Source organism: Triticum urartu, chromosome 6A (assembly GCF_056163025.1).
Source record: "Triticum urartu cultivar PI428250 chromosome 6A, HENAU_Tu73, whole genome shotgun sequence".
Lineage (NCBI taxonomy): Eukaryota > Viridiplantae > Streptophyta > Magnoliopsida > Poales > Poaceae > Triticum > Triticum urartu.
Window position 1 is genome coordinate 557,943,901 of NC_141878.1, and position 26,784 is coordinate 557,970,684.

General features: G+C 42.5%; 1 protein-coding gene across 1 annotated transcript; it reads left to right on the top strand.

Moving 5' to 3' along the window:
- The first annotated feature begins 21,942 nt into the window (after positions 1–21,942).
- On the top strand, positions 21,943–23,607 carry LOC125514994 (large ribosomal subunit protein eL33w). The gene is made up of 4 exons (XM_048680402.2): positions 21,943–22,101; positions 22,183–22,411; positions 22,526–22,570; positions 23,348–23,607. The coding sequence occupies exons 1-3, from the start codon at positions 22,034–22,036 to the stop codon at positions 22,565–22,567; spliced, it is 339 nt and encodes a 112-aa protein (XP_048536359.1). The 5' UTR covers positions 21,943–22,033; the 3' UTR covers positions 22,568–22,570; positions 23,348–23,607.
- The last annotated feature ends 3,177 nt before the right edge of the window (positions 23,608–26,784 follow it).

The window sequence follows — 26,784 nt, forward strand, 5'->3', positions numbered from 1 at the left end:
GAAATACTATCTACCTTCAATTGGTATCTACTACATACTTCCAATGTTAACTCGGTAACAAGTATCTTCATATTCTTCATGCACACATTTCTTGCATCAACCTTGTGTAGGTTGTATCATGGCATGTTATTCATTCATTCTTGTGATACGTGTTCCCTTTCTCAAGGCATCCCAACAATGATCTCTTGTTGCTAGTTGTGATGTCTGATGGGTGTGTGGTAGGGATTCATTTATATACAATAAGACCATATCTAGCCATGTGCTATGCTTCCAAGCAAATATCTTATTGGTATATGTATGACCTCCCTTTGGATATCTTGTTCCTCGTGTTGTAACTATTTCGGGTGTACATCCTTCTTTGTAGATATATATCATCATGATTTCGTCTACCTAGAATCTTATACACTTGAGATAAGTTCCATATCTAGTTGATATCCTTTCTTTCATGTCCACCTTGTCTTTCTTATGTTATTTCTTTGGTGGCTCCATGAAAGCTTTTTCCTTGAGTGGGTGTCTTCTATCGTTGCATCTTGATGCACTCTTGTGTGGTGAAGATTATTTTCCTCATGCTTATCTTTACGAGGCTTTTGCCATCTTAATTGGTATCCCTCGTCTTGATGAGGCTTTCATCTTCTATCTTCACGACGGGTTGTCACAAGCATATGTTCTTTATATCCTTATTAGTAAGCTTGTGAACCCATTTGTAGTTGTGTGTGGGAATGATAGGGCCTGCTGAAGGAAATATGCCCTAGAGGCAATAATAAAGTTATTATTTATTTCCTTATTTCATGATAAATGTTTATTATTCATGCTAGAATTGTATTATCCGGAAACATTATACTTGTGTGAATACATAGACAAACCAAACGTCACTAGTATGCCTCTACTTGACTAGCTCGTTAATCAAAGATGGTTATGTTTCCTAACCATAGACATGTGTTGTTATTTGATTAACGGGATCACATCATTAGGAGAATGATGTGATTGACATGACCCATTCCATTAGCTTAGCACCCGATCGTTTAGTATGTTGCTATTGCTTTCTTCATGACTTATACATGTTCCTATGACTATGAGATTATGCAACTCCCATTTACCGGAGGAACACTTTGTGTGCTACCAAACATCACAACGTAACTGGGTGATTATAAAGGAGCTCTACAGGTGTCTCCAAAGGTGAATGTTGGGTTGGCGTATTTCGAGATTAGGATTTGTCACTCCGGTTGTCGGAGAGGTATCTCTGGGCCCTCTCGGTAATGCACATCACATAAGCCTTGCAAGCATTGCAACTAATGAGTTAGTTGCGAGATGATGTATTACGGAACGAGTAAAGAGACTTGCCGGTAACGAGATTGAACTAGGTATTGAGATACCGACGATCGAATCTCGGGCAAGTAACATACCGATGACAAAGGGAACAACGTATGTTGTTATGCGGTCTGACCGATAAAGATCTTTGTAGAATATGTAGGAGCCAATATGGGCATCCAGGTCCCGCTATTGGTTATTGACCAGAGATGTGTCTCGGTCATGTCTACATAGTTCTCGAACCCGTAGGGTCCGCACGCTTAACGTTCGTTGATGATATAGTACTATGTGAGTTATGTATGTTGGTTCGGAATCCGGGATGATATCACGGACATGACGAGGAACTCCAGAATGGTCCGGAGACAAAGTTTGATATATGGATAATAGTGTTTGGTCACCGGAAGGGTTCCGGAAATCACCGGAAGGGGTTCCGGATGTTTCCCGAAATGTTTGGGTACGAGAACACTTTATTTGGGCCAAAGGGGAAAGCCCACAAGGTTTTTGGAAAGCGCAAAAGGAAGTTTTGCGGAGTCCAGGGGCCAGACGCCAGGGTCCCTGGCGTCTGGGTCCAGATGCCGGGAACCCTGTCGTCTGGCCCTGGAGTCCGAGAAGGACTCTTGCCTTTCGGGTGAAACCGACTTTGTGGAGGCTTTTACTCCAAGTTTCGACCCCAGGGCTCAACATATAAATAGAGGGGCAGGGCTAGCACCAAAGATACATCAAGAAACACCAAGCCGTGTGCCGGCAACCCCGTTCCCTCTAGTTTATCCTTCGTCATAGTTTTCGTACTGCTTAGGCGAAGCCCTGCGGAGATTGTTCTTCACCAACACCGTCACCACGCCGTCGTGCTGCCGGAACTCATCTACTACTTCGCCCCTCTTGCTGGATCGAGAAGGCGAGGACGTCACCGAGCCGAACGTGTGCAGAACTCGGAGGTGTCGTGCTTTCGGTACTTGGATCGGTCGGACGTGAAGACGTACGACTACATCAACCGCGTTGATATAACGCTTCCGCGAACGGTCTACGAGGGTACGTAGACAACACTCTCCCCTCTCGTTGCTATGCATCATCATGATCTCGCGTGTGCGTAGGAAATTTTTGAAATTACTACGTTCTCCAACAGTGGCATCCGAGCCTAGGTTTTATATGTTGATGTCATATGCACGAGTAGAACACAAGTGAGTTATGGGCGATCTAAGTCATACTGCTTACCAGCATGTCATACTTTGGTTCGGCGGTATTGTTGGACGAAGCGGCCCGGACCGACATTACGCGTATGCTTACGCGAGACTGGTTCTCCCGACGTGCTTTGCACAAAGGTGGCTAGCGGGTGTCAGTTTCTCCAATTTTAGTTGAACCGAGTGTGGCTACGCCCGGTCCTTGCGAAGGTTAAAACAGCACCAACTTGACAAACTATCGTTGTGGTTTTGATGCGTCAGTAAGATTGGTTCTTGCTTAAGCCCGTAGCAGCCACGTAAAACTTGCAACAACAAAGTAGAGGACGTCTAACTTGTTTTTGTAGGGTATGTTGTGATGTGATATGGTCAAGACATGATGCTAAATTTTATTGTATGAGATGATCATGTTTTGTAACCAAGTTATCGGCAACTGGCAGGAGCCATATGGTTGTCGCTTTATTGTATGCAATGCAATTGTGCTGTAATGCTTTACTTTATCACTAAGCGGTAGTGATAGTCGTGGAAGCATAAGATTGGCGAGACGACAACGATGCTACGATGGTGATCAAGGTGTCCCGCCGGTGACGTTGGTGATCATGACGGTGATTTGAAGATGGAGATCACAAGCACAAGATGATGATGGCCATATCATATCACTTATATTGATTGCATGTGATGTTTATCTTTTATGCATCTTATCTTGCTTTGATTGACGGTAGCATTTTAAGATGATCTCTCACTAATTATCAAGAAGTGTTCTCCCTGAGTATGCACCGTTGCGAAAGTTCTTCGTGCTGAGACACCACGTGATGATCGGGTGTGATAGGCTCTACGTTCAAATACAACAGGTGCAAAACAGTTGCACACGCAGAATACTCAGGTTATACTTGACGAGCCAAGCATATACAGATATGGCCTCGGAACACGGAGACCGAAAGGTCGAGCGTGAATCATATAGTAGATATGATCAACATAGTGATGTTCACCAATGAAACTGCTCCATCTCACGTGATGATCGGACATGGTTTAGTTGATTTGGATCACGTGATCACTTAGAGGATTAGAGGGATGTCTATCTAAGTGGCAGTTCTTAAGTAATATGATTAATTGAACTTAAATTTATCATGAACTTAGTCCTGGTAGTATTTTGCAAATTATGTTGTAGATCAATAGCTCGCGTTGTTGCTTCCCTGTGTTTATTTTGATATGTTCCTAGAGAAAATTGTGTTGAAAGATGTTAGTAGCAATGATGCGGATTGGATCCGTGATCTGAGGTTTATCCTCATTGCTGCACAGAAGAATTATGTCCTTGATGCACCGCTAGGTGACAGACCTATTGCAGGAGCAGATGCAGACATTATGAATGTTTGGCTAGCTCAATATGATGACTACTTGATAGTTTAGTGCACCATGCTTAACGGCTTAGAATCGGGACTTCAAAGACGTTTTGAACGTCATGGACCATATGAGATGTTCCAGGAGTTGAAGTTAATATTTCAAGAAAATACCCGAGTTGAGAGATATGAAGTCTCCAACGAGTTCTATAGCTAAAAGATGGAGGAGAATCGCTCAACTAGTGAGCATGTGCTCAGATTGTCTGGGTACTACAATCGCTTGAATCAAGTGGGAGTTAATCTTCCAGATAAGATAGTGATTGACAGAATTCTCTAGTCACCATCACGAAGTTAGTAGAACTTCGTGATGAACTATAATATGCAAGGGATAACGGAAACAACTCCCAAGCTCTTCGTGATGCTGAAATCAACGAAGGTAGAAATTAAGAAAAACATCAAGTGTTGATGGTTGACAAGACCACTAGTTTCAAGAAAAGGGCAAAGGGAAGAAGGGGAACTTCAAGAAGAATGGCAAGCAAGTTGCTGCTCAAGTGAAGAAGCCCAAGTCTGATCCTAAGCCTGAGACTAAGTGATTCTACTGCAAAGGGACTGGTCATTGGAAGTGGAACTGCCCCAAGTATTTGGTGGATAAGAAGGATGGCAAGGTAAACAAAGGTATATTGGATATACGTGTTATTGATGTGTACTTTACTAGTGTTTATAGCAACCCCTCGGCATTTGATACTGGTTCAGTTGCTAAGAGTAGTAACTCAAAACGGGAGTTGCAGAATAAACAGAAACTAGTAAAGGGTGAGGTGATGATGTGTGTTGGAAGTAGTTCCAAGATTGATATGATCATCATCGCACAGTCCCTATACTTTCGGGATTAGTGTTGAAACTAAATAAGTGTTATTTGGTGTTTGCGTTGAGCATGAATATGATTTGATCATGTTTATTGCAATACGGTTATTCATTAAAGTCAGAGAATAATTGTTGTTCTGTTTACATGAATAAAACCTTCGATGGTTATACACCCAATGAAAATAGTTCGTTGGATCTCGATCGTAGTGTTACACATATTCATAATATTGAAGCCAAAAGATGCAAAGTTAATAATGATAGTGCAACTTATTTGTGGCACTGCTGTTTAGGTCATATCGGTGTAAAGCGCATGAAGAAACTCCATACTGATGGACTTTTGGAACCACTTGATTATGAATCACTTGGTACTTGCGAACCATGCCTCATGGGCAAGATGACTAAGACTCCGTTCTCTGGAACAATGGAGCGAGCAACAAACTTGATTGGAAATAATACATACTGATGTATGCAGTCCAATGAGTGTTGAGGCTCGCGGCGGGTATCGTTATTTTCTGACCTTCACAGATGATTTGAGCAGATATGAGTATATCTACTTGATGAAACATAAGTCTGAAACATTTGAAAAGTTCAAATAATTTCAGGGTGAAGTGGAAAATCATCGTGACAAGAAAATAAGGTTTCTACGATCTGATCGAGGAGACAAATATTTGAGTTACGAGTTTGGTCTTCAATTAAAACATTGTGGAATAGTTTCACAAAATCATGCCACCTGGAACACCACAGCATAATGATGTGTCCGATCGTCATAACCGTACTTTATTGGATATAGTGCAATCTATGATGTCTCTTACCAATCTACCACTATCGTTTTGGGGTTATGCATTAGAGACAACTGCATTCACTTTAAAAAGGGCACCATCTAAATCCGTTGAGACGACACAATCTGAATTATGGTTTGGCAAGAAACCGAAGTTGTCGTTTCTTAAAGTTTTGGGTTGTGATGCTTATGTGAAAAAGTTTCATCCTGATAAGCTCAAACCCAAATCGAAGAAATATGTCTTCATAGGATACCCAAAGGAGACTGTTGGGTACACCTTCTATCACAGATCCGAAGGCAAGACATTCGTTGCTAAGAATGGATCCTTTCTAGAGAAGGAGTTTCTCTCGAAAGAAGTGAGTGGGAGGAAAGTAGAAAACTTGATAAGGTAATTGTACCTTCTCCCTTATTGGAAAGTAGTTCATCACAGAAATTTGTTCTTGTGACTACTACACCAATTTGTGAGGAAGCTAATGATGATGATCATGTAACTTCAGATCAAGTTACTACCGAATCTCGTAGGTAAACCAGAGTGAGATCCGCACCAGAGTGGTACGGTAATCCTGTTCTGGAAGTCATGTTACTAGACCATGACGAACTTGCGAACTATGAGGAAGCGATGATGAGCCCAGATTCCGCGAAATGGTTTGAGGCCATGAAATCTGAGATATGATCCATGTATGAGAACAAAGTATGGACTTTGATGGATTTGCCCGATGATCGGCAAGCCATAGAAAATAAATGGATCTTCAAGAGGAAGACGGACGCTGATAGTAGTGTTACTATTTACAAAGCTAGAATTGTCGCAAAAGGTTTTCGACAAGTTCAAGGTGTTGACTACGATAAGAGTTTCTCACTCGTATCTATGCTTAAGTCTGTCCGAATCATGTTAGCAATTGCCGCATTTTATGAAATCTGGCAAATGGATAAACAAAATTGCATTCCTTAATGGATTTATTAAAGAAGAGTTATATATGATGCAACCAGAAGGTTTTGTCAATCCTAAAGGTGCTAACAAAATATGCAAGCTCCAGCGATCCATCTATGGACTGGTGCAAGCATCTCGAAGTTGGAATATATGCTTTGATAAGTTGATCAAAGCATATAGTTTTATATAGACTTGCGGTGAAGCCCGTATTTACAAGAAAGTGAGTGGGAGCACTACAGCATTTCTGATAAGTATATGTGTATGACATATTGTTGATCGGAAATAATGAAGAATTATTCTGCAAAGCATAAAGGAGTGTTTGAAAGGATTTTTTCAAAGAAAACCTCGGTGAAGCTGCTTACATATTGAGCATCAAGATCTATAGAGATAGATCAAGACGCTTGATAAGTTTTTTTTTCAATGAGTACATACCTTGACAAGATTTTGAAGTAGTTCAAAATGGAACAGTCAAAGAAAGAATTCTTGCCTATGTTACAAGGTGTGAAATTGAGTAAGACTCAAAGCGCGACCACGGCAGAAAATAGAATGAGAAGGAAAGTCATTCCCTATGCCTTGGCCATAGGTTCTATAAAGTATGCCATGCTGTGTACCAGACCTATTGTATACCCTACACTAATTTTGGCAAGGGAGTACAATAGTGATCTAGGAGTAGATCACTGGACAGCGGTCAAAATTATCCTTAGTGGAATAAGGATATGTTTCTCGATTATGGAGGTGACAAAAGGTTCGTCGTAAAAGGGTTACGTCGATACAAGTTTTGGCACTGATCCGGATGACTCTTAGTCTTCATCTGGATACATATTGAAAGTGGGAGCAATTAGCTAAAGTAGCTCCATGCAGAGCATTGTAGACATAGAAAATTGCAAAATACTTACGGATCTGAATATGGCAGACCCGTTGACTAAACTTCTCTCACAGGCAAAACATGATCACACCTTAGTACTCTTTGGGTGTTAATCACATAGCAATGTGAACTAGATTACTGACTCTAGTAAACCCTTTGGGTGTTGGTCACATATCGATGTGAACTATGGGTGTTAACCACATAAAGATGTGAACTATTGATGTTAGATCACATGGCGATGTGAACTAGATTATTGACTCTAGTGCAAGTGGGAGACTGAAGGAAATATGCCCTAGAGGCAATAATAAAGTTATTATTTATTTCCTTATTTCATGATAAATGTTTATTATTCATGCTAGAATTGTATTATCCGGAAACATTATACTTGTGTGAATACATAGACAAACCAAACGTCACTAGTATGCCTCTACTTGACTAGCTCGTTAATCAAAGATGGTTGTGTTTCCTAACCATAGACATGTGTTGTTATTTGATTAACGGGATCACGTCATTAGGAGAATGATATGATTGACATGACCCATTCCATTAGCTTAGCACCCGATCATTTAGTATGTTGCTATTGCTTTCTTCATGACTTATACATGTTCCTATGACTATGAGATTATGCAACTCCCGTTTACCGGAGGAACACTTTGTGTGCTACCAAACGTCACAACGTAACTGGGTGATTATAAAGGAGCTCTACAGGTGTCTCCAAAGGTGAATGTTGGGTTGGCGTATTTCGAGATTAGGATTTCTCACTCCGGTTGTCGGAGAGGTATCTCTGGGCCCTCTCGGTAATGCACATCACATAAGCCTTGCAAGCATTGCAACTAATGAGTTAGTTGCGAGATGATGTATTACGGAACGAGTAAAGAGACTTGCCGGTAACGAGATTGAACTAGGTATTGAGATACCGACGATCGAATCTCGAGCAAGTAACATACCGATGACAAAGGGAACAACGTATGTTGTTATGCGGTCTGACCGATAAAGATCTTCGTAGAATATGTAGGAGCCAATATGGGCATCCAGGTCCCGCTATTGGTTATTGACCAGAGAGGTGTCTCGGTCATGTCTACATAGTTCTCGAACCCGTAGGGTTCGCATGCTTAACGTTCGTTGATGATATAGTACTATGTGAGTTATGTATGTTGGTTCGGAATCCGGGATGATATCACGGACATGATGAGGAACTCCAGAATGGTCCGGAGACAAAGTTTGATATATGGGATAATAGTGTTTGGTCACCGGAAGGGTTCCGGAAATCACCGGAAGGGGTTCCGGATGTTTCCCGAAATGTTTGGGTACGAGAACACTTTATTTGGGCCAAAGGGGAAAGCCCATAAGGTTTTTGGAAAGCGCAAAAGGAAGTTTTGCGGAGTCCAGGGGCCAGACGCCAGGGTCCCTGGCATCTGGGTCCAGACGCGGGAACCCTGGCGTCTGGCCCTGGAGTCCGAGAAGGACTCTTGCCTTTCGGGTGAAACCGACTTTGTGGAGGCTTTTACTCCAAGTTTCGACCCCAGGGCTCAACATATGAATAGAGGGGCAGGGCTAGCACCAAAGATACATCAAGAAACACCAAGTCGTGTGCCGGCAACCCCGTTCCCTCTAGTTTATCCTCCATCATAGTTTTCGTAGTGCTTAGGTGAAGCCCTGCGGAGATTGTTCTTCACCAACACCGTCACCATGCCGTCGTGCTGCCGGAACTCATCTACTACTTCGCCCCTCTTGCTGGATCGAGAAGGTGAGGTGTCACCGAGCCGAACGTGTGCAGAACTCGGAGGTGCCGTGCTTTCGGTACTTGGATCGGTCGGACGTGAAGACGTACGACTACATCAATCGCGTTGATATAACGCTTCCGCGAACGGTCTATGAGGGTACGTAGACAACACTCTCCCCTCTCGTTGCTATGCATCATCATGATCTTGCGTGTGCGTAGGAAATTTTTGAAATTACTACGTTCCCCAACACTTGCACCGTGTGCCTCATTCTTTCAAGACTTTATTGATGCTTAATGCTCATCCGTACTTTAGTCTTCTCAAGTGTTTTGCCTTGACTCACACACATCATTTTTGTTGAGCCCTTTCTTAAGTTGCCTCTTTTACTTGTTGCTCAACCATGTGTTTGTTGCAAGTACTAGGTTTTGTTTCCGATATGCTCACTTGCACTTGTTGTAAGTTTCTATTGATTTTGGGGGAGCTGTGATCCTATTTTGTGCACTTTGTATCCAAATACAAAAATTCTTATGTGTGCACAAATCATGGGGAGCTTCTCTAGTTTCTTTAGAACACTCCTTTGCTCATATCATAATATCCTTTATTCATGTAGCTCGTAGGATCTTTGGTCTAGTTGGTTCAATTGATACCCGTTGATTGCTTGCTTCAATTGGTACCTTTTGATTGCTTGATTGCTTGTGTCTCTCTTTGTTATGTCCTTGTGGCATATCATTCCTTTAGCAATCTTGGTGCCTCAATATAGTTGGTCTTCCTCCAAGTATTACCGTTGGATATGTGTATTGCATTCCACTCTCTTGTTGAGAAATACACAACTTATGGAGGAACATAATTTATATTGGCCTTCTAAGCTTTTCGCCCATTTTGGCAATCGATGCCAATGGGGGGGAGGTTTCAGAGAGTTTTGTGGATAAGTTTAGAGAGTTTTTTTCTTCTTGCTTTGGTTTTGTACCTAAGCATTTGCATCTCATACACATGCATTGTTGGTTGTTGCGTTGCATGGTGATAAATAATTCCTTATATAAACTCTCTTGAAAGTGAGTGTCATCAATTACCAAAATGGGGGAGATTGAAAGGACATGCGGTGCCCCCATGTGTGGTTTTGGTAATTGATGACAATCTCTATGGACTAACGGTTGCCTTGAGTTATATTTGAAGCATTTGTCCATAGGCTTGTCTTGAAGTCCATGTGTTGGTTTCAAGGAGTTTATGAGATGGCCAAAGTGCTTTTCAAGGAATTATCCAAAGATTGGCCATGTGTGAGTTGAGATGGCCAAAGTGCTTTTCAAGGAATTATCCAAAGATTGGTCATGTGTGAGTTGAGATGGCCAAAGTGCTTTTCAAGGAATTATCCAAAGATTGGTCATGTGTGAGTTGAGCTTGTTGCAAGCATGTCTTGAAGAAGAAGATTGTGTGATCATTCATGTTTACCTTCAAGACATCATGCAAATGAAGAGAGTTGGAAAGATTCAATGTTGATCAAGACTAAGTCAAGAGTGAATCAAGTTGATCAACTCACAAAGCGTAGAAGAAGTACCGAGAGGGATCAAGTGATCCCATGGTATGGTAAGCATTGTCCATTACGCTTTGTGTACTAACCCATGGTCTACATGAGAGTTCTTTGTGGGGTTAGGTGTGTTTCCATGGTCTTGCGTCAAGAGGAAGATCTCATACAACCCATGGAGGATGACATCAAGTGGTGATCGTCAACAAGTTTGCAGTGTGCAAGTTCAAGTGGAGCAACTCGAAGAGTGGCTCACCCATAATGGAGTATGGGGGAGCAATCAAGCTTGAAGCTTGCCGTCCATTGTGGTGTCAATGGAATTTTGAAGATGTGCCAAAGAGTGGCTCACCCATAATGGAGTATGGGGGAGCAATCAACTAGTCTTCATCGAGCCAACACAATCAAGAAAGGTGGTCCAACTTGAGGAAGTCAAGATCGTCATCATCTAGCTCAAGTGGACTATGTGCAAGGCAAAGATTTGCCCTTGATAGGTTTTCTATTTTACCGGTCTCATAGTGGTAGTTGGGAGACTGGGTTGTAGGATCGATTGCCGTACTATCAAGGGGGGCTCTCTAGGGAGTAGCTTGATCGTATCATTAGTCGAGAGCTCAAACCATTGCATCCTTGCATCATGTTTCTTGGTTCTTGTTTGGCTCCATTTGTTAGTCTTAGAGCTTATGGTCATCTTGATGACAAGCTTGAGTTCATCGAAAACGGAGTTCGCATGCATCTTCTATGATGTTTTCGGTGTTGGAGGTTTTACCAGTCTTATCCAAGGAAGGGTTCTCACCATTTTATTATGGTCTCATTTGCTTCTTATTGATATTTCTCTCAAGATTGTGTTAGCCCTTGTCATTAGCTTTCCAACAAACTTGGTTTCGTTGAATTCGGAGCTCGTATGCGAAAGTTGTGGCTGTTTTGATATTGCCTGTTTTACACAGAGAGGTTGTACCGCCCCATGGAGAGGTTGTACCGCTTGACCGGTACAACCGGTGTTTGGAGCGGTTGTACCACTCCAGAATTGGTCCGGAGGTTGTACCAGTCATGTACCGCTCTACCACCGGACTGGTCTCTGTTGTGGTGCGGTTGTTGGGCGGTTGTGGGCCGGTTGTACCGCTTATTGCCTGTTACCGGTTGTACCGGTGCTCATAGAGGTTGTACCGCTCCTATGTTATTCTGTACATAACGGGCAGATTCGTGGGGACCTATTTAAGGGGGTCTTCTTCCCCAATGGTTCTCTATCTCTTGAGCTCGTTTTTGCCCCCATTGTTGACCTTCTTTGAGCTTGCTAACTCTCAATCCCTCCATGGATTCTTGCTAGTTTTTGAGGGAAAAGAGAGAGGAGATCTAGATCCACATTTCCACCAATCACTTTCTCCTCTATGTGAGGGGAACCCCTTGGATCTAGATCTTGGAGTTCTTGGTGTTCTCCTTCTTGTTCTTCCTCTCATTTCCCTCCCTAGCATTAGTTCCTCCGGTGGGATTTGAGAGAGAAGGACTTGGGCACTCCGTGTTCCCTTGCCATTGCATTTGGTGCATCGGTTTGAGTTCTCCACGGTGATACGTGGAAGTGAAGTTTGAGAAGCTTATTACTCTTGGGTGTTTGGGCACCCTAGAGCTTGTTCCTCTTGGGTGCCCTGGCGCCCTAGACGGTTGGTGTTGTTCGGAGCTCAATCATTGTGGTGTAAAGCTCCGGGCAAGCGTCGGGGTCTCCAATTAGGTTGTGGAGATCGCCCCGAGCAATTTGACGGGTATCGGTGACCGCCCCCAAGGGTTGCCAAAGTGTACGGGTTTGGTGACCGCCCCCAAGGGTTGCCATTTGTACGGGTTTGGTGACCGCCCTCAAGGGTCCTTTAGTGGAATCACGGCATCTTGCATTGTGTGAAGGCGTGAGGAGATTACGGTGGCCCTAGTGGCTTCTTGGGGAGCATTGTGCCTCCACACCGCTCCAAAAGGAGATTAGCATCCACAAGGGTGTGAACTTCGGGATACATCGTCGTCTCCGCGTGCCTCGGTTATCTCTTACCCGAGCTCTTTACTTATGCACTTTACTTTGTGATAGCCATATTGTTTCTTGTCATATATCTTGCTATCACATAGTTGCTTATCTTGATTAGCATAAGTTGTTGGTGCACATAGGTGATCCTAGTTTTTTTAGGTTTTGTGCTTGACAAATTAACCGCTAGGTTATTCCGCATTTGTTCAAGCCTAAATCGTAATTATTTTAAAACGCCTATTCACCCCCCTCTAGGCGACATCCACGATCTTTCAAATGGGATGCCACATGATTCACTTGATGTATGTTTTGGTGATCAACTTGCGGGTTCCGCCCATGAACCTATGCATAGGGGTTGGCACACGTTTTCGTCATGATTCTCCGGTAGAAACTTTGGGGCACTCTTTGAGGTCCTTTGTGTTGGTTGAATAGATGAATCTGAGATTGTGTGACGCATATCGTATAATCATACCCATGGATACTTTAGGTGACATTGGAGTATCTAGGTGACATTAGGGTTTTGATTGATTTGTGTCTTAAGGTGTTATTCTAGTACGAACTCTAGGGCTGTTTGTGACACTTATAGAAATAGCCCAACGGATTGATTGGAAAGAATAACTTTGAGGTGGTTTCGTACCCTACCATAATCTCTTCGTTCGTTCTCCGCTATTAGTGACTTTGGAGTGACTCTTTGTTGCATGTTGAGGGATAGTTATGTGATCCAATTATGTTATTATTGTTGAGGGAACTTACACTAGCGAAAGTATGAACCCTAGGCCTTATTTCCTATCATTGCAATACCGTTTACGCTCACTTTTATCACTTGCTACCTTGCTGTTTTTATTATTTCTGATTACAAATACCTTTATCTACTATCCATATACCACTTGTATCACCATCTCTTCGCCGAACTAGTGCACCTATACAATTTACCATTGTATTGGGTGTGTTGGGGACACAAGAGACTCTTTGTTATTTGGTTGCAGGGTTGCTTGAGAGAGACCATCTTCATCATACGCCTCCTACGGATTGATAAACCTTAGGTCATCCACTTGAGGGAAATTTGCTACTGTCCTACAAACCTCTGCACTTGGAGGCCCAACAACGTCTACAAGAAGAAGGTTGTGTAGTAGACATCATTAGGTTTACCTTAATACTTCTGTTGTAGTTGCAGATGCTTGCAATAGAGGTTAATCATAAGTGGGATGCTTGTTCAAGTAAGAACAGCACCTAAGAACCGGTCCACCCACATATCAAATTATCAAAGTACCGAACGCGAATCATATGAACATGATGAAAACTAGCTTGACGATATTCCCATGTGTCCTCAGGAGCGCTTTTCCTTATATAAGAGTTTGTCCAGGCTTGTCCTTTGCTACAAAAAGGATTGGGCCACCTTGCTGCAATTTATTTACTTTTGTTACTTGTTGCTCGTTACAACTTATCCTATCACAAAACTATCTGTTACCACTTATTTCAGTACTTGCAGAGAATACCTTGCTGGAAACCGCTTATCATTTCCTTCTACTCCTCGTTGGGTTCGACACTCTTACTTATCGAAAGGACTACGATAGATCCCCTATACTTGTGGGTCATCAGGGCGCCGCTCCCTCCTCCTTGTCCAATTCGGACTAGAGGGGGAGGGTGCGCGCGGCCTGCCCTGGCCGCCCCTCCTCTTCTCCACTAAGGTTCATTAGGCCCAATATACTCCCCGGGGGGTTCCGGTAACCCTCCAGTACTCTGGTAAATGTCCGAAACCTCCCGAAACACTTCCGGTGTCCGAACATAGTTGTCCAATATATCGATCTTTACGTCTCGACCATTTCGAGACTCCTCATCATGTCCGTGATCATATCCAGGACTCCGAACTACCTTTGGTACATCAAAACACAAAAACTCGTAATACCGATCGTCACCGAACTTTAAGCGTGCGGACCCTACGGGTTCGAGAACTATGTAGACATGACCGAGACACTCACCGGTCAATAACCAATAGCGGAACCTGGATGCTCATATTGGCTCCTACATATTCTACGAAGATCTTTATCGGTCAAACCGCATAACAACATACGTTGTTCCCTTTGTCATCGGTATGTTACTTGCCCGAGATTCGATCGTCGATATCTCAATACCTAGCTCAATCTCGTTACCGGCAAGTCTCTTTACTCGTTACGTAATGCATCATCCCATAACTAACTCATTAGTTACATTGCTTGCAAGGCTTATTGTGATGTGCATTACCGAGAGGGCCTAGAGATACCTCTCCGACAATCGGAGTGACAAATCCTAGTCTCAATCTATGCCAACTCAACAAGTACCATCAGAGACACCTGTAGGGCACCTTTATAATCACCCAGTTACGTTGTGATGTTTGGTAGCACACAAAGTGTTCCTCCGGTAATCAGGAGTTGCACAATCTCATAGTCATAGGAACATGTATAAGCCATGAAGAAAGCAATAGCAGTAAACTAAACGATCAAGTGCTAAGCTAATGGAATGGGTCAAGTCAATCACATCATTCTCTAATGATGTGATCCCGTTAATCAAACGACAACTCATGTTTATGGCTAGGAAACTTAACCATCTTTGATTCAACGAGCCAGTCAAGTAGAGGCATACTAGTGACACTTAGTTTATCTATGTATTCACACATGTACTAAGTTTCCGGTTAATATAATTCTAGCATGAATAATAAACATTTATCATGATATGAGGAAATATAAATAACAACTTTATTATTGCCTCTAGGGCGTATTTCCTTCAAGTACTAGAGGAAGTATAAGCTTCATCGTTAGAGAAACAAGGCAAGGAAAGCAATTCATCACAAGATGTACCAACATTGTGAGTAGATGAATTACAAGGACTAACACATGGCAATATAGCATTTTGACTAGAAGTAGTGCTAGTATCCACATGAGGCTCACTAGATGTTACCTTAGCAATCATGGCCTCATGAGCTATCTTTAGCACATTATGGGATACTAGAAGATCATCATGAGAGCTTAAGAGCTTTTCATGGCTTTCTTCCAATCATAATTGCTAGGTAGCAACTCAAGTTGAGCCCTTAGCTCAACATTCTCCTTCAAAATGGATGCTTCACAAGAAATAGAGTTAGTAGCAGAAGCATCAACATTAACAACAAGGGGAGAAGGCAACTTGGCAAGCTCTTTTAAATATGAAGCTTCAAGTTGAGCATGAGACTCGGTGAGTTTGATGAGCTCACCCTTGATGACCCTTGAGCCATTTTCGAGGTGCTCAAAATCCTCAAGGAGTTTAGCATGTGCAACTTCAAGCTTATCATTTTTACTTTTGAAATTATTGGCCACCTCAAGGGATCTATCATGGGATTCCCTTATTGTAGATAATTCTAGTGCAAAGGTCTCCTCAAGAGATTCCTTGGTGGTTTGTTCAATTTCAAGAGCTTGAGAGAGGTCGGTGATCTCATTAGCGTAATCACGCTCATGACCTTCCATTTTATCAATGGTGACCTCATGCTCCTCAAGACGGGATTCCAACTCCTCAATATATTTCTTGCCCTCAATGGCAATAGACATGATTTCCATGAAGTTGGAACGAGCAATTTTATTTTTATAAAGAGCTTTGAAAATAATTTCCCCCTTAATTTTTAAGGAAGCAACATTATCATTCTCTTCATCATTATCCTCATCATCATCATCCTTAACATCATCAACATCATCATCACAAGATATATCGGCATTCGAAGTAGGAGATACCTTCGAAGCCTTAGCCATAAGGCAAAAAGCAATAGATGATGATGTAGGATCCCTTGAAGCATCATACAAGACCACATCTTGTTCCATGGAGTGTTGAGTTTCCTATACATTGTTAGCACAACAACTTGAGGAAATAGAAGCATTTTTATCATGGCAACAATACATAGCAAGCATATCATCACGCGATTCAATCAAGCAATTTCTACATGATATGCAAGGACTATCAACACAAGCATGTGAGACATTTGGAGTGCTCGAAGTGCTAAAGTCCAAATATGGAGCATTTCAATAAGTGATGAAGGATTATCAACAATAAGCCCACTATCATCATTGCAATGAACACCACTACTCACCATGTCGTTACCTTGTGGCAAACCACATGTAGGTGAAGTAGAAGAAGTTGAGAAGGCAACACGGCCAGAGGTGGAGGGAGGACAATCATCCCCACAAATCTTGGACACACCATCTTTATCTTGAAGCTTTGTCCACAACTCATGAGCATCCCGGAACGACATGAGTTGAAATATAACTACATTGCTCAAACCATCGAAAAGCACATTGGAAGCTTGAGCATTGAGATAAGAGTTTTTCTCATCCTCTAAGGATAATCTTTGGGGATCCTTCGGAGGAGAAAAACCCATATCTACAATTCGCTCTAAATTAGGGTCCATGACCCTAAAGAGATTAAGCATGCGAATAACCCAAACATCAAAATTTGTGCCATCAAAACTAAGAGTGTCATAGAATCCTAATCCCCCAGTCAACATCTTTACTCTCTAGGCGGTTAAGCCTATCAAATACAGACGAGGCTCTGATACCAATTGAAAGATCGTGGATGTCGCCTAGAGGGGGGTGAATAGGCGCTTTAAAATAATTACGGTTTAGGCTTGAACAAATGCGGAATACACCTAGCGGTTAATTTGTCAAGCACAAAACCTACAACAACTAGGCTCACCTATGTGCACCACCAACTTATGCTAAGCAAGATAAACTACTAGGTGATAGCAAGATATATGAAAAGAAACCATATGGCTATCACAAAGTAAAGTGCATAAGTAAAGGGCTCGGGTAAGAGATAACCGAGGCACGCGGAGACGATGATATATCCCGAAGTTCACACCCTTGCGGATGCTAATCTCCGTTTGGAGCGGTGTGGAGGCACAATGCTCCCCAAGAAGCCACTAGGGCCACCGTAATCTCCTCACGCCCTCGCACAATGCAAGATGCCATGATTCCACTAAGGGACCCTTGAGGGCGGTCACCGAACCCGTACAAATGGCAACCCTTGGGGGCGGTCATCGAACCCGTACACTTTGGCAACCCTTGGGGCGGTCACCGAAACCCGTCAAATTGCTCGGGGCGATCTCCACAACCTAATTGGAGACCCCGACGCTTGCCCGGAGCTTTACACCACAATGATTGAGCTCCGAACACCACCAACCATCTAGGGCGCCCAAGCACCCAAGAGGAACAAGCTCAAGGGTACCACGCACCCAAGAGTAATAAGCTTCTCAACTTGTAACTTCCACGTATCACCGTGGAGAACTCAAACCGATACACCAAATGCAATGGCAAGGGCACACGGAGTGCCCAAGTCCTTCTCTCCCAAATCCCACCAAAGCAACTAGTGCTAGGGAGGAAAACCAGAGGGAGAACAAGAAGGAGAACACCAAGAACTCCAAGATCTAGATCCAAGGGGTTCCCATCACATAGAGGAGAAAGTGATTGATGGAAATGTGGATCTAGATCTCCTCTCTCTTTTCCCTCAAAAACTAGCAAGAATCCATGGAGGTATTGAGAGTTAGCAAGATCGAAGAAGGTCAACAATGGGGGAAGAACACGAGCTCAAAGTATAAGGTTCAATGGGGAAGAAGACCCCCTTTTATAGGTCCCCACGAATCTGCCCGTTATGTGCAGAAAACTGAAGGACCGGTACAACCGGTGCACGAACCGGTACAACCGGTCAAAGCAGAGGAAAAACCAACCTGTAGGAAAAAGGCCTAAGCGGTACAACAGCCCGGGGAACCGGTAGTACCGGTTAAACTGAACTAACCGGTACAACCGGTCAACAACCACCCAAGAACTGCTCCAAAACAGAAACTAGTCCGGTTGTAGAGCGGTACATGGCCGGTACAATCTTCGGACCAATTCTGGAGCGGTACGACCACTCCAAACACCGGTTGTACCGGTCAACCGGTACAACCGCTCTAAGGGGCGGTACAACCTCTCTATGTAAAACAGGTAAGATCAAAACAGCCACAACTTTCGCATACGAGCTCCGAATTCGACCAAATCAAGTTTGTTGGAAAGCTAAAGACAAGAGCAAACACAATCTTGATAGAAATATCAAGAAATGGAAATTGAGAAAATACCCAAAATAAAATGGTGAGAACCCTTTCTCAATTAAGAACGGTAAAAAATCCAACACCGAAACACAAAAGAAGATGCATATGAAATCGGTTTTTGATGAACTCGAGCTTGTCATGAAGATGACCATAAGCTCCAAATATCACAAGGATAAGAACCAAACAAGAACCAAGAGAGATGATGCAAGGATGCAATGGTTTGAGCTCTCGACGAATGATACGATCAAGCTACTCACTAGAGAGCCCCCCTTGATAGTATGGCAATCGATCCTACAACCCGGTCTCCCAACTACCTCTATGAGACCGGTAAAATAGAAAACCTATCAAGGGCAAACCTTTGCCTTGCACATGGTCCACTTGAGCTAGATGATGATGATCTTGACTCCCTCAAGTTGGACCACCTTTCTTGATTGCATTGGCTTGATGAAAGACTAGTTGATTGCTCTCCCCATACTCCACTATGGGTGAGCCACTCTTCCGCACATCTTCATAAGTCCATTGCCACCACAATGGACGACAAGCTTCAAGCACTTGATCTCTTCGTGATGCTCCACTTGAACTTGCACACGGCAATCTTGATGATGATCACCACTTGATGTCATCCTCTCCATGGGTTGTATGATATCTTCTTCTTGACGCAAGTCCATGGACACATACCTAACCCCACATAGAAATCTCACATAGACCATGGGTTAGTACACAGAGCGTAATGGACAATGCTTACCATACCATGGGATCACTTGATCCCTCTCGGTACATCTTATACGCTTTGTGAGTTGATCAACTTGATTCACTCTTGACTTAGTCTTGATCAACCTTGAATCTTTCCAACTCCCTTCATTTGGATGATGTCTTGAAGGTAAACATGAATGATCACACAATCTTCTTCTTCAAGACATGCTTGCAATAAGCTCAACACTCACACGACCAATCTTTGGATAATTCCTTAATGGCACCTTGGTCAACTCATAAACTCCTTGAAACCAACACATGGACTTCAAGAAAAGTCTATGGACAAATCCTTCAAATATAACTCAATACAACCATTAGTCCATAGAGAATGTCATTAATTACCAAAACCACACATGGGGGCACCTCATGTCCTTTCACATTCCCACAAGTACACAATGGTTATCAAAATCGAATAAGCAAACTTGTAAATCCTATAAAACAATGGGGCGAAATTCAGAAACCTTACCATCCAAAGTTGCCAAATAAACTACAGTACAGATTGATGTATAGGATAAGTAAACATTAGATGCATGTCATAATTATGTTGAAGTGGGAGAACACGATGGTAAAATATTGCATGTTTGGGCAATAGGATAAGCATGCAATTCGGTACATGATATAAAGGAGAGGAGTCCAAGCACAAAATATATCCATATGGATGATGTATCTAATGACACAATACACCTACAAATGAAAATCCTATAAAACAATGGGGCGAAATTCAGAAACCTTACCATCCAAAGTTGCCAAATAAACTACAATACAAATTGATGTATAGGATAAGTAAACATTAGATGCATGTCATAATTGTGTTGAAGTGGGAGAACACGATGGTAAAATATTGCATGTTTGGGCAATAGGATAAGCATGCAATTCGGTACATGATATAAAGGAGAGGAGTCCAAGCACAAAATATATCCATATGGATGATGTATCTAATGACACAATACACCTACAAATGAAAAATATGCAGTGATAAGGTATGAGGTTTCTGAAATATTGATCTTAAAACCAACAAGTAGAAAGCTAGGAACCTGAAGTTTTGAAATACGAATTTGTCACCACATCTTTAGAAGAAGTAGGGGCAATGTTTTTATCAAACACCCTGTAGAGCAACATAGCCCACTATAACAACTCGATAAAAGTTTAGTTGGGTCGGAAGATGATTCTACTGCACAAACAACAAACAAAGCAAAAAACTACCTTCATCCTTCCCTCTTTTGTGTGCATACATCACAAAAAGGGAAATGCATGAAAGCAAGAGTTCCAACAAAATGGCACGAGCTAGTTCACAAAACCAGCGTTAGCAGACAAATCGACAAACTCCTCCATGCACGCAACAAGTTGCCAAGCACATACCACCAAATTCACCACCCAATGCGGACAAACCATGCATGCAAACTAAAAAAATGTTCAATGAGTGTAAGAGCACCAATAAGCATTAATTTGAGCTAGAAATAAAAAAATTATCCATTATCAAAATTTATAACCTACAGAACTGGGCCATGAGGCAAACAAAAATAGGCATTGCTTTTTTGAGGAATGAACATCAATTTAGATGATCACTTATGAGATTATGTGATTTCTGAAATTTGATTCAACTGAGATTTCTATGATTTCCACATGCCAAAATAATGCACAAGAGCTTGGAATTTTTTTGGCTACTATATGGTGTAATCCACTAACTTCACATAAATATATTTGATCTTAAAGATAAAATGGCTTAAAGTGTGAAGGGTTGTTACTCTGCAATAACATGGGCCATAGCAAGTCAAGCACACATGCTTTTACATTGAAATCCCTATCGGGAGATAAAATAATAATGTAATATTCTACCTCTTCCTGAGCACACAAAAAGTGCATCATTAACTCCTTTAGCAGCATCCAACAATTCCATGCACGCACTACACATAAATACTTTACTGGACCAATAAGAATAATATGTTTTAGGCATATCGATATCACAAAAAATCAATTGTATCACCGCGAGAATCTAGAATCCAGGCACATCCATTCCATACCTAGGGGCAGTGCATGCACAAAGCGAGCGGTGTCCAGTTTTGAAAATACTCCCTTCATTCCTTACTTTGTACTAAATCTGCAACACTTATTTTGGGCGGAGGTTATTTTGGGACGGAGAGAGTAGTACCTTTCTGTGTGAAGTTAATTATAAAAAGGGTAAATGCAACCTGTAAATAAGAAACCAATTTACTCCCTTTGTTCACTTTTATAAGTCCTTGAAGACATTTCAGACAACATGCAAAGCAACCTATTTTCAGTTGTCTAAAATGACTTATAAAAGTGAACGGAGAGACTACATTTTTTTTAACTTATTAGTAACCAAATTTACATTTTTATAAGGGCATGTTGCCAATTTTACTTGCCGCGTGAATTAATTTCCACGGCCTGCTTACGCCCTTGACCCGGCCTTCCGTCAGCCCATCCAAACTAGCTAACCTCCTTAGGCCTGCAAAAGAGAAGCGACCCACGTACGATAACAGGCCCCGCCCGCCTCAGCTGCGCATTCTCCCCCAAAAGCGAATCACGGCCGTCCATACAAACCCTCACCAGCAAATCCCCACCATCCACTTCCACACAGAGGGATACATAACCCACCAGGAGCGCCGCCCGCTAGGGTTTTCTCTCCCCTTCCTGGTTGCGCAGCTCACCCCGAACCCCCAGCCCCCCTCCCCGGCGCCGCCGCAGCAGCAAGATGGTGAAGGGACGCACCGGCCAGCGCGTGAGGCTCTACGTCCGCGGCACCATCCTCGGATACAAGAGGTGAGCAGCTTCGCTCCTTCTCCGGTTCTCCCTCGCGTGGGTCTCTGACTGAATCCGTGGGGTTTGGTCGGGCGCGTGCAGGTCCAAGTCGAACCAGTACGAGACGGCGTCGCTGGTGCAGATCGAGGGGGTGAACACCAGGGAGGACGTGGCCTGGTACGGCGGCAAGAGGATGGCCTACGTCTACAAGGCCAAGACCAAGAGCAACGGCACCCACTACCGCTGCATCTGGGGCAAGGTCTCCCGCCCCCACGGCAACACCGGCGTCGTCCGCGCCAAGTTCACCTCCAACCTGCCCGCCGAGGCCATGGTGAGTTGCTCGGTCCAACTTCTCCGGCTGTCTGTTCCGGTGCCATGCCTGCTGCTCTTTGATGTACTATCTTGTGTCGCATGCTGACGGTGCTGTGGTGTTTGCTTTGCTCAGGGGAAAAAGGTCAGGATCTTCATGTACCCGAGCAGCATCTAAAAGGTTAGAATCGATCCGTTGCTGGTTATTTGTTTACTATCTCGAATGTGTTGTTGCCTGATGCACAATTTTCTAAATCGAATTGTCAGCTATTCATGATTCATCCATGTGTATTTAGTTTGGTCCGTCCGTCAGTAAAAATCTTATCACACACTTGCAGTATGTAATATGTGCTGGCATTCTTCTCTTGAGCAAATTACATAGTGAAGTGGGAAAATGGGCACTACTTGTGTATACTGAATTTGGTCCCATATGTAAATTTGTGTATCATGCACAGATATTTCTGCTCTTGCAGCATCTTGCTGGACATGTGACTTCACCTTGATCAACTGAGGATTAGTCGCTTGGAACTTGCATAAAAAATAGCTGCATTAGTTAGCCTTTAGGCATTTGCAAGCACTATTGATACGTCATTTTTTACTTGCACTGAATAAGAGAGAGGGAAAGAATGATGGTAGGGATGAGTAATTTCTGGTTGTGTTTCTCTCACATGCTCGGGAATTTTAGTTTGATGATATTCTGTTGCCGCAGTATCTTATTTTGTGCATAATTAATCATTTTTTACTTGCACTGGATAAGAGAGAGGGACAGAATGATGGTAGGGATGAGTAATTTCTGGGTGTGTTTCTCGTACATGCTTGAGAATTTTAGTTTGATGATAATCTGTTTCCCCAGTATCTTACTTTGTGCATAATTATGTTTCGAAATTCTTCATATAAATCTTGATTCAGAGCCTTCTGTGTGATCCACTAGTAATGTTATATGTCCCATCGAATGCAGGTTATTTTGAAGTCTGGAGGGTTTCGCTCGTCCCTTAGGTTTCATTTCGAGTCATGTAAGATGGATTCAGGCCGGGATAGCAAGTTGAACTGCTGTTTCCCTGTGAAGAACTGTAGTCTTCATGTTATCTTGAATGTGTGGGTCGCACATTATATGATGTTATATGTAGTTCGAACCTGATGCTGTGTTTTGCCCACTTTTTGCGTTCTATCCTTGCAATTTTAGCTATCAAATCTGATTCAGTGATGTTTTTACTCTTCTTTTATGAATGTTTGTATGCCCTTTTGATGATTGGTGGAAGAGTTTAACTTCTTTTGGCTGGGTACTGACCAGCGCAAGAAGATCAAAATGCCTCCGAGGAAATTGTTGAACGCCCATGTCTGTTAGACTATACACTACTAGCTTTTGATATGTAGTTTTTCAGAAGTTCAAACATGGTTCATGTGCACTTTGTGCTTGTCCTCTCCCGGATCGTTAGCCTCTAGCATGTTGTCAGCACCTCCCCATGCACGTTTCCCTGCCCCCTGTGCATGTATTTTTTGCCCTTGGCCAGAAATTCTAATATCTGAAAAACAATTTCTGGTAACCAGTTGGTGGTTACATAATTCACAATATGTGCATTTTGGTTCCAAAGATCTGCAGCAAGGCTTTATCCAAGATGCTGGCCGGTTACACATTTTTAAAATTCTAAAAAAGGTGTGTAGGGTAAGCTATGTTTTTAGCGAATTATGTGACTTCATTAATAGTTATAATCAAATTTCTTCAAACATCGCATGTCTAACTTAATTCAAATTTTTTTGCTGTAGTTTTTGCTAAGAAACTGCATATTGTCGAATATGCATAAGCCGGGATAATCTCATTGATATCGTAGAGCATGTTGGGGTCACACCCCTTACAAGGCAAGCCGTTGAATTGGCATTTTATCAATCATCATCACTGCCATCAGTACCTGCCTTGCCTCTTTAGCAAACTAGCCAATCATACATTTTTCACATATGTCCATGATTCCTTTGCATCAGGAAATCTTTCACGTTTCTTCATTTCTCCCTTTCGTATTTCATGTGCCTTGGTGAAAATTTCCTTCCTAATCTGTGAATCACGGTAATATTCTTTCTAATCTTTTTGTGAATATATCCTTCCTAATCTGTGAATGATTGATTCTTTCCAATGCATGGAAATCATGTATTGTTTTCCGACTTTGTTTGTTCATGAGATGATGAAGAAAAATGCAGTCACATTTTTTTCTTGATTTTTTTTCATGATCGAGGTGAAACGCATAAAGCTCATATATATTTTCCTTATGTTCATGATCGAGATAAAAACATAAACATAAACTCTAGCATGGTTATTTTTTAATAACACAAATATGATTTGTGTGAGAGATGAGAAGATAGATGAAAAATTTGTGTACTGGGAACTCACTAAAATAGAATGTTCGTTATGTAAAATGGAAGGGACTGAATGGCGTACGATAGCTAAAGCTAATGGGGTAGAATATATTGCAAAGAAAAGACACAAATCTTAGGGGTGCGCTCAATTAGATCTAGAATTGCATTTTCGGTTGATGTGGTCGTGTGTCCTTCCCCTGATTTGAGGGTCCATCTTTCGAGCAAAGGTCCAATCACCAAAAATTATCTTCTTGGGTTTCCCGTCATATCTAAGGATGGCAATGGGTCGGGTTTGGATCGGTTGAACAATCTCAAATCCATATCCATGTCCATGACGACAGTCTTTGCCCATCCATGAAAAAATCCATGGGTGAAAAATTATGTCCATGTCCAAATCCGATGGATATCCATACCCATTGGATATCCATTGGTCCCTCGAGACATATAAATAAGACATAACACAATATTAACATAAACTCTTCCATTCTTCACCTCGTGGTAGGCTATGCTTCACTTATGGTAAATCAACATCCACTAACAACCTAAGATCATTTAGTATTTTTCTAACAGATGAGAATGACGAGCCATTTAAGAAGAAGGTAAAAATAAGGAAAGGGGTGTTGGAGTATGTTACAGAGAGGATTGAATGTCAACTAAAAAAAGTTACGATGGGGATTGTGTAATTTCTTATGCATGTTTTAGATAAAAAAATATAAAATTGTTGTGAGACATATGACCGTGGGGCAGGGATAGCAGATTTTCCTCCATTAAGTCATACTATCGGGTCAGGTTTGGGTATATCCACGGGTACAAGATTATATCCATGCCCTATCCACGAACAATCGGGTCGGGTTTGGACGCCGCCCATGGACACAAAAGTATATCCAAACCCTATCCATTCCGGTCGGATATCCATGGATGTCCATGTCCATGGATAAAATTGCCATCCTTAGTTATATCTCAGTGCCGCCTGCCAACCCAAGCACAAAGACTCAATGGCCGATGATTTGAAGGAGGTCGTCATGAAGGCCACCAGCAACGTGTGTCGTTGTTGCGCAAGCCAAGAAGGCTAAGGTCACCAGGAAAGCCAGCACTCCTGCTCTCTCATCCGGCTCGTGTCTAATGTGGGTGGGCATGAGCACCATCCCAAGGTCCTTGCCATTCTCAATTTTTGTAGTGGCGCTCACCGACTATGAGAGGGCGGGGAAAGATTCAACGGTAGCATTTCAATGACATGTGCGAGGCCAACTCCAACACAGAAAAGGACTAGCCCAAGACAAGCAAAACCAAAATAAAGGCAGCCAATTTAAACTACACACCAATCGAAAAATAAAATATAATCCAATAAGTGAAAAACGGGTGCGGCGAAGCACATGTATCCCTCTAGTTCAGATTATAACCCACATGAACTACAGTGACTGTCCGTCCGAACGAAACATCAAATGCTTATTGGTGTCGGGCGCATGGTCTAAGAGCGTCACACTTATGCAACATGCATGAAGAATATTAACTCAAGTATGCAAAAGAGGATTTTATATCCACTCGGCGTTCAACACTTAAACATACTAGGGTTCCTCCATATCCCCGAGAATAGGGGTAGTACTTGGACACAGAAACGACACATCACAAGGATAACAATGTGAACATGGATGAACGATCAATGTAATACACGTGCGTTTCCACCTAGGGTCTACTATTACAAAGAGATGAAAAGGGGATGGTGACGACTATGGCTGATGCCGGAGTCTCCTTGGTCAAGATGTTGGCATGATAGAGCCCTTCTATCGATTCCCCCTTGAATCCCTTCCGGAGGCTAGGGTTCTTAGTTCCAGTGAAGTTTCTCGTGTCTTTTCAACTCTGATTCGTGTCGAATCCTTCGTGGTGAAATAGTCGATCCATTGAGGCGAAACCACTTGGTATGAGCGAGGGTACAAGAGGTTGCGCTCATACCAGGCGTCGTCTTTCTCTCATGGGTGCCCTATTTTGGCTGGAAATTGCTCCACTCAATCGCTTCTCTTTATGATAGGTTTCCATCGTGTGAAATAACAT

Excerpts from the sequence above, each read along its gene's own strand:
- LOC125514994 (XM_048680402.2), top strand. The coding sequence starts at position 22,034 with ATGGTGAAGGGACGCACCGGCCAGCGCGTGAGGCTCTACGTCCGCGGC. Across the intron at positions 22,102-22,182 it reads ACCATCCTCGGATACAAGAG|GTCCAAGTCGAACCAGTACG; the intron begins GTGAGCAGCTTC and ends GGGCGCGTGCAG. Across the intron at positions 22,412-22,525 it reads ACCTGCCCGCCGAGGCCATG|GGGAAAAAGGTCAGGATCTT; the intron begins GTGAGTTGCTCG and ends TGCTTTGCTCAG.